At 43.6% G+C, this 8,531-nt stretch overlaps 1 protein-coding gene across 2 annotated transcripts; it reads left to right on the top strand.

Annotated features, from left to right (window-relative positions):
* Window positions 1-22: 22 nt before the first annotated feature.
* LOC118242320 lies at window positions 23-8,476 on the top strand. Of its 2 annotated transcripts, none has more exons than XM_035532506.1 (4): window positions 23-58; window positions 4,641-5,870; window positions 6,191-7,213; window positions 7,597-8,476. In XM_035532506.1, exons 2-4 carry the CDS (start codon window positions 5,847-5,849, stop codon window positions 7,609-7,611), a joined length of 1,062 nt encoding a protein of 353 aa, XP_035388399.1. In that variant the 5' UTR covers window positions 23-58; window positions 4,641-5,846; the 3' UTR covers window positions 7,612-8,476. The 2 variants fall into 2 exon arrangements, with proteins under 2 accessions (XP_035388399.1, XP_035388398.1); XM_035532505.1 differs by lacking the exon at window positions 23-58 and adding an exon at window positions 1,944-4,517.
* The last annotated feature ends 55 nt before the right edge of the window (window positions 8,477-8,531 follow it).

The raw sequence follows: 8,531 nt of genomic DNA, 5'->3' as shown, positions 1-8,531 counted from the left end.
GATGCGCAGGGAACGGGAACCTTCGGGTGGTGCACGGATGATCGCGGAACGGTGACCGGTACGTGAATCTCGGCCAAGGGTCTAAGGACAGCAGCGAGGATAGTCGCGAAATAGCGAGTTATAAGTTCCCCTTTGCTCACCGTGAGAGATAATAAAGGGTGAACGCAGGTAAGACTCGGGTAACGTTGCTTTGACAGGTAGCCTAGCAACAACACCCCTAGCTAGCTAGCTAGCTAGCTGGCTAACGTTAGCTGCGCTGTCTAACGGGATGGTTGACAGAAGAGCTACAACCAGAACAGTAACGTTATGTAAGGGCGCTGTTCTTGCTTTTACTGGGCTTAGGCGGCCAGCTGGACGACCAAGGCAACGTTCGTGTAACGTTGGGGACATTTTAAACTGCAGCTGCTGTTGTAGCTTAAGTGTGTGTGTGTGTGTGGTGTAGCTGAGGCTCGGCTAAGCTAAGTTCCTCAGCTGCGTCAGTCAGTATCCCGTGGCGTGGGTTAAAAACACGGGGTCCTGCTCGCTGGTTCTGGCTGCCCGCCCTTACTTCGTCACCTTCGTGGGTTGTTGTTGTTTTTTTTTAAAAAAAACAAACAAACACGGCGTCCAGTCGAGCCGAACGACGCTGCACCAGAGGACGGTTGTCTTAAAGTAGTGGCCGCATCTCTTTCATACAGAAGCAAGTTGTTAAGAACACCTTTGTACGTACATAACTGTTTTCTTCCCTCTCAGGTTCCTGTTTTTTTGGACCAGATCCACGTTTTACTGGAGTAAGACTGCAGGTCTAAGTCCAGGGTGGCTCCTTCTGCATGCATAGTGTGTACTTACGAGGGGTAGAAGTCATGTCGGCACTCTGATATATAAAAGGTTTGAAGGTGAATGAAATGTTGGCAAGCAGCCGATCAAACGCTGGTTTCTGAATACACTCGCACGCATTCAGCATAGTGCAACCAATCAAACATGCCAAAAAAATGTAAATTTAAGTGAAACCGTTTACATTGAGAGAACCTTGTGTTTTGGTAGCGTTTAAAAGAATAAGTTTTGTGGTGGGGTGAACTGGCCGTAATTGGCCAGGATGAGTTTCATCAGTGAGTACAAAGTGACAAGATAGAGTTCCCCAGAGATCCTGTTACTCTTTCTTACATTGTGTGAGTGTGTATGAGTGTGTTTGTAATTGTGTGTGTGCATGCGTGTATGAGTGTGTTTGTAATAGTGTGTGTGTGAGTGCGTGCGTGTGTATATGAGTGTGTTTGTAATAGTGTGTGTATGAGTGTGTTTGTAATAGTGTCTGTGTGTGCGTGCGTGCGTGTGTATAAGAGTGTGTTTGTAATAGTGTCTGTGTGTGTGTGCGTGCCCGCGTATGGGTGGGGGGGTGTGTGTGTGTGCGTGCCCGCGTATGAGTGGGGGGTGTGTGTGTGTGCGTGCCCGCGTATGAGTGGGGGGGGGGGTGTGTGAGCGTGCCCGCGTATGAGTGGGGGGGGGGGGGTGCGTGCCCGCGTATGAGTGGGGGGGGGGGTGCGTGCCCGCGTATGAGTGGGGGGGGGGTGTGTGTGCGTGCCCGCGTATGAGTGGGGGGGGGGGTGTGTGCGTGCCCGCGTATGAGTGGGGGGGTGTGTGTGTGTGTGTGCGTGCCCGCGTATGAGTGGGGGGGGGTGTGTGTGTGTGTGCGTGCCCGCGTATGAGGGGGGGGGTGTGTGTGTGTGTGTGCGTGCCCGCGTATGAGTGGGGGGGTGTGTGTGTGTGTGCGTGCCCGCGTATGAGTGGGGGGGTGTGTGTGTGTGTGCGTGCCCGCGTATGAGTGGGGGGGTGTGTGTGTGTGTGCGTGCCCGCGTATGAGTGGGGGGGTGGGTGTGCGTGCCCGCGTATGAGTGGGGGGGTGGGTGTGCGTGCCCGCGTATGAGTGGGGGGGGTGTGTGCGTGTGCGCAATAGTGTACGTGTGCGCGTGCGTGTGTATGTATGAGAGTGTGCGTGTGTGCGTGTGTATGTATGAGAGTGCGTGCGTGCGTGCATGCTCCTTGATTGCTGTTTTAAGATGGGGACATAACCTGACAGACACAATTCAAACCATAACTGAAAGTTTCATTGAGACCTTGTCCGTGTTTGCCTGATAACGTTAGATGACTTTTTTTTTTTCTTTTCTCAGATCTTCTGAGTTTTTTGAAGGTCAAATGTGGATAATTGAAACAAATTACAAATGAATTTTTCCACATCTTCTAAGCTATGAAATTGCATACTGTACAAGTCCAACTCAGGAATTCTCGGGTTTAAGCTCACAGAAGAGCAGTGTGGTCTAGAATGGTATCCTGGCCATGTGAATATTTAAATACCACACTTTTATCTCACAGCGCCTGCCTGATAAAGACTTGCGTCACTTCTGCCTGCGCTGAGATTCTGCTTGTTTCTGTTTTTAAATCAACCTGGAAGTCCTACACAGTTGTGAAAGGGAGTCCAATTTGTTTAACCAAAACTGATTACTGATCGTGAGTGTTGTACACCAAACATGTCGGTGCATGGTCAGAAATGCTGGATGTTTGTCAATTTGTTAACAGAACATTTGACGGGAACATGAGTCAGCATATTTGGAGAAGGCTTGGTAGAAACTTTAGTGACTCGGCAGTGACTCAAGCAGTTCTTCACTTGACGAGAAGTGGTTGTCCTCGCTGGGATTGCTTAATTCTAGAGCAGTTGCGCAAAACGTAACTGATGAAAGTGACACCATAAATGAAGCACCGCTGTTCCTTTCAGCACTAGCAGCTGTTTATTAATCAGACTTCCCGAACACACGGTGTTTGGGAAGCACCGCGAAGCAAGCTACGACACACTTTTTCCAGTTATTACAATTAGGCAGGTCGGAATAACTGTTTCGAACTCCACCCATCCTACCTGGAGATACTGGCAGAGCAGTTAGGTTACTGTGGCAACCGTTTATGACTCCATGTTGTCTTGTTTGCACTGCTATATTCAGTCTCTATAATGGCTAGAACCACATTTTAAGTTGAAAAGAAATTTGGTGGGCAGCATCTGAAAAAGAAAAAAAAAAGTTCGCATAAACAAAGCTTCTGAGCATTTCAACCTTAATGCCCCGCTCGCCCCAGGCAGGGGTCTGGGGGTTATTTGGTGGATTGATTTAGATGAGTTTGCACACTCAGAGCACAGAGGCCTTCTTTGAATCAGTACTATAAGGAATGTTTGTGAAGTTATTGCTATCGTTGAAGAATAAAACCTGCTTGAAAACAAAACTGCTCTGCTGCAATATGTTCAACGTTCTGTGTTCTAAATGGTCTGGGTGGTAGAATTAAAGCTGCAGTCACAATGCAGTGGTCATTAAAATATTCCACAAATAGATGAGTCTTAAGTCTGTGTTTGAAGACTGCAAGGGACTCTGCTGTCCGTACTGCCAGCGGAAGTTCGTTCCACCATCTGGGAGCCAGGATGGAGAATAGTCTCTATGCTCGTCTTCCCAGGCTGGAGAGAAGAGAATGTCGTGGTTTAATGTGTCAAAGGATGCCAAAATGGCCAGAAAAATCAAGACCGGTGACAGTTTGGCAGCTTTAGCAGCATGACGTTTCTCTGCTATGAGGGCTGATTCTGTAGAATTTGCAGATGTTACTTCCAGTAAGAAGTTAGAAAGGAAAACTGGTATGAGTTGAGGTCTGAATCTAGGTGAGGTTCCCTCCACTGCCTCTCTGTTTCTGTTAGCCAGGGGGTTAGGTGGGGAGGACTTAGCAGGTCTAGAATAGATAGGGCACAGAAGATTAATCGATGAGGAGAACATAGAAAGGACAGTATTAGTGACCGTGTCCAGAGAGAGAGAAGAAAGAGGGTGAGGGACGGTGGACAAAACGGAAGGGACGAAGGAGTGATGAAGTGCAGATTGCGACAGAAGGAGGAAGAACATGTTGGGGAGGTATAGATGGAAAGAGAATGTGATGGTCTGAGAGGTGGAAGGGGGTGACCATGATGTCCGATGTTGTGGTGGTCCGAGTGAAAATCAGGTCCAGAATGTTGCCCACTCTGAGTCGGAGGACACTGGTTGAGGACAAGGTCAAATGACATCAACAGTGGAAGGATGCAGGAGGAATGTAGCTCGTCTGATGGAAGTTTTTAAGTCACCAAGGAAAATGAGTGGGTTTCCTTCAATGAGGAATTGACTCAGGAGGGCGTCAGGCTCATCAATGAAGTTATCTAGGGAACCTGGAGGGCGGTAGATGACAATGATGTTAAGTTTGCGGGAAAAGACAGTGTAATAGCGTGAAATTCAAAAGAAGAGATTGAAAGAGTAGAGGAAAGGAAAGTGGAGCGAAACGCCACTTTTGAGACGATGGTAATCCAGTGCCGCCACCTGCTGAGATACCTTGGAGAATGTGTGAATGAAGAGGCAGAGGACAGGGCAGCCGAGTTCCCAGGGGTGATCCATGTTTCTGATGGAGCCAGGAAGTGGAGGGAGGCTAGTACTGAGATGAAGTGAGCCTTCTGGACAGAAGATTGGCAATTCCAGAGCCCTCCTGCCAACACGGTCTGTGCACTATTAGAGATTCACAATTGTGTTTATTGTTATTTGTATTCCGAGTACATTTGTTCAGTATTGCACGATACGCCTGTTATATGGCAAGAACATAAAGTGGACTTTCATGTCTAGTTAAAATGCAGGCCTGTGAAGGAGTGAGATGGGAAATGGCCCACAGAACCAATCAGCACAGAGGGCCAGATGTGACACGATTGGAGACTGCCCAGCCCTACACCCAATCAGCACGGAGGGCCAGATGTGACACGATTGGAGACTGCCCAGCCCTACACCCAATCAGCACGGAGGGCCAGATGTGCACCTCTGTAAATCACAACACCTCATGTTTCAGGGTGAACTTCAGGGTGAAGCTTTGAAGACCTGTTCCTGGATTAAGCCTTTGGTTCCATCTTCTCACTTCAAACTCAGCTGAACCAATACAAGACAAGAGCTGGCATACTGCATGCCACAATCTGGCATACGTGCACGGTCGGTTTCTGTGATTCCCAGATAATCAATCAGGAATACTGTATGTAAATATAAAGCTTTTTCCCTCATTTTCCTCTGCAGTGTTGGTATGGTGTTTTAGTCTTCATGCTGTGATATTACTGAACAAGGGACAGTTCTGGCATTTCCTGTTGAACTAGTCCTACTCTCTTTTTCCCTCCCAAATCTTTTCAATTCAAAAATGTACATAATTTTGAAATTTTAGCTTGGTCGTTATATTGGAGAACCAATCAACAAGTGTACACTGGTGTTCTGTTTTTCTTTATTCAATGAACAATATTCTTTTATACAATTTCTGTATAGTTAAACTTTGTTAGTACTATACTAATGTGTCTGAATCTCTTACCTCAGAATTTCTATGAAGTTCTAGGAAAAACCTGGGTGATCAGAATTTCTTTTAGACATTGAGAAAGCTGTTACTATTTCTATGGTTACTATTTCTCAGTGATACCATCATTGATATAATGGCAAAGTCACTTGTCATTGATAAATAGAAGATCTTATTACAGCAACGCTATTCTAACCTGACAAAAAGCCAGTTATCACTTTACATATCTGTTGGCTGAGCTTATGAAATGACCCTGCCCCTAAGAACTGTGACCAGAATTAGCCAATACTCATGTAAAGTTTACAAAAATTCTGTTCAGTTTTGGTATTAGTTCTAAGTTTCAATTCCTGCACAAGTACTGTTCAGTTTCGGTTGTAGCTCTAAGTTTCGATTTTTGCACAATGACTGTTGCAGTGGGCGGAGGGAGAGTCCAGGGTATAATAACGGAGTGACGCGACTCAGAGTAGTCCGTTGCAGAACTGTACTTCTTTGAACCATACAATAAAATGGCAAATCCTGATCATGACCAGGTAAGGAACTAATAGGGAAATAATTCCGTAACAAAACAAATGGAACTTTCATGTAAAAATGGGATATCTAATTTACAGAATGTGACTAATTGAATAATAAGAACGTTACTTAAATACTTAGATATCCAAATGCCTCATCTAAATGTACTTGTCTTAAACTGCATCCTAAAAATACTGAGGTCAGAAAGAAGCTCATAGTGTTAGACTGCCAAGATAAACATCACAAAGATTGTTTTGAACCTTTTCAGGGGTTCTAAATCCCATACCAATATTTTTTTCTTATTTCTTCTATGTGACTGTAATCACATCTAATGTTCCAGGTGGATTTCAAGGTGACGCGAAATTCACGTTTCATCACTGAAATCTCAGTCGAGGGCCGGCACCTGAGCATAGATGACCTGAAATTGGAATTTCAGAAAGATTGTACAATATGGAATAAGCTATGTGAGCTGGGCAGTACGAATCAGGGGTCAAAAATCTACAGCGAGAAACCAAGGATGCTAGATTACTTGAGTAAAACCATTCAAAGCTATCCGAAGCCAGTTGAATTCCATGTTGCAAATGTAGCACATGTCACTGAGGAAAATGCATTACTTGAGATATGGAAGTCAGAGAAATTCAGGCCAAATAACACCGAATTCTCATGGTGGGATTTGAAAATTACTGACGAGGAAATTAATTCTGCAGAAAAACGCTACTTAGAGACGAATAAAGCAACAAGCTCATATGAAAGCCAGGAACCGTTTCTGAAAAAGTTCACCACATCACCACTGTTCCAAACTCACGAATCCCGCTATGGCAATTATCGCTTTACGTTTCCACTGGCCGAGCTGCTGGAACGGTACAAAGAGCAGAACTGCGGAGGAAAGGAGCCAGTACTCAGAGTGTTTAAGACCACCGCCTATAAACAGGAGATTGTGTACGCTGTGCTGATTCACAGCCCCGAGTATAACGAACATTTTGGAGCGTTCCCAGCTCTTGAAGATAGTAAATTTGTTGGTTACCGTGATGGGAAAATTATCTGGAAAGCACAAGCTATTTCAGAAACTCACAGGTATCAGTTTTTATCAGGGGAGCTCGAATATCTACCGTCCCATGTGTTCTACGTATGGGATCAGGTTAGTGTAGTCTTTCACCTGCCAGTACAGGCTTCAGCTCACATTAAGGTCACAAAAAAAAGACTCATAAATGCCCTTGAAATTTGTACAATTGCCAAAATACATCTAACAAGGAATGAAACTAAGGCAGAGCCGGAGGCATTGTTGAAATGTTTGAAAAAGGAGGTAGAAGACATGGAGGAAGTTGTGAGTGGTTCAGAAAAAGAACTGAAAGAGGAGAGTGAGGTGAGTATTAAAACAGACTGAAAACTAGAAAATAAATGTGAATGATTTAAAGAGAGAATCAGGAGATAATGTGCACTTGGCCTATTATAAAATGAGAAAGCTTTAAGAAACAGCTAAACATAAGAAACAGCTTTTGCAGGGTAAAAAAAAACTTGCTCTGGATTGTATCTGAAATTTTGCTCTATAAACTCTGATCAACGTGTTTGTGTCTATTTTTAGTTTTATCTCAGCTAGTTGTCACTATAATCTGTCAAACTTGTGAACATGCTATAATAGAGTACATAGTGTGATTGTAATCTGAAATTATATTGTGTCCAGCCGTCAATACCCACCACAGTACTAGAATGGAGAGTTCTTTTAAAACTATTTTTGCTTCAACGCAGACTAAACTCATCTGACATCATCGCTGTGGCAACTACACCCGTTCTCCCACTTGGGTCCTGCAAGCTGCAATCATGTGCCTTGACCAGCGAATCACTAGCTGTTTTATTTTACCGTCACAAACGGCTAGTAAATATATTTAGTGTTTATTTTAAGTTAAAACGCCAGCAGCAGTAAGACTGATGCCAAGGTAGGTCGAGCTGCTTAGCATTAAAAGGAGCACAAATGTGTGACCAATGGAAATAAATGCATGTTACTTATAAAATATGCAAATGTGCAAAAACCATATTCAGATGTGGATTTATTGAATTCAAAATATTAATTCATCAGGATTCAAGTATTTCTCTCACGTATTAATGAATTATTGAATACAATAACTCAGCCTATGGTAGACTTTGGTGAAAAGGTTACAAAGCTATGGCAGTAGCAGAACACACCCATTAGATTATATTTATTACAAGTGCACAAAGGATATAGTCTGTGTTTATAATCAGGTATCAGTGCAGTTTGTCTACAGCTAATGCTTGGACTCTTACAACTATTTTTATGTTTTACTATTTCTTTTGCAGCTGACTTGATTTGGTGGTAGTTTTTATATGAATTATTTTTTTCTATTATTTTAACACTGAATTCCTGGACATTGTGAGATCTATAACACTATACAATTTATTGAAACAATTCTATGTAATTGTATAATCATTCCTAGTTTGTGTCAATTTTGCATTAAGATGTTTCATGTTATACTTTAATTATAACTGGACTGGGTGATATTTTAAATATTTGTATAATTCAAGTATGGAATAATAAGGTATATTGTGTAAAAGCAAATATTTCTATGTAAAATGAATCGAGCTTACCGCATACAAACAATAAACTCTGACCTGCCACACAAAGGCTTCGTGTGAAGTTCACTTGAAAAAGGCGCCGGCAGGTGGCG

The sequence above is a fragment of the Electrophorus electricus genome, chromosome 13, assembly GCF_013358815.1.
Source record: "Electrophorus electricus isolate fEleEle1 chromosome 13, fEleEle1.pri, whole genome shotgun sequence".
Taxonomy (NCBI): domain Eukaryota; kingdom Metazoa; phylum Chordata; class Actinopteri; order Gymnotiformes; family Gymnotidae; genus Electrophorus; species Electrophorus electricus.
Note: the sequence above shows the minus strand (reverse complement) of the source record. Positions and strands in the feature narration are given on the sequence as shown.

Bases quoted from the DNA above. Each gene is read 5' to 3' on its own strand.
- LOC118242320 (XM_035532506.1), top strand. From the start codon at position 5,847: ATGGCAAATCCTGATCATGACCAG. The intron at 5,871-6,190 runs GTAAGGAACTAA...CTAATGTTCCAG, and splicing joins CAAATCCTGATCATGACCAG to GTGGATTTCAAGGTGACGCG.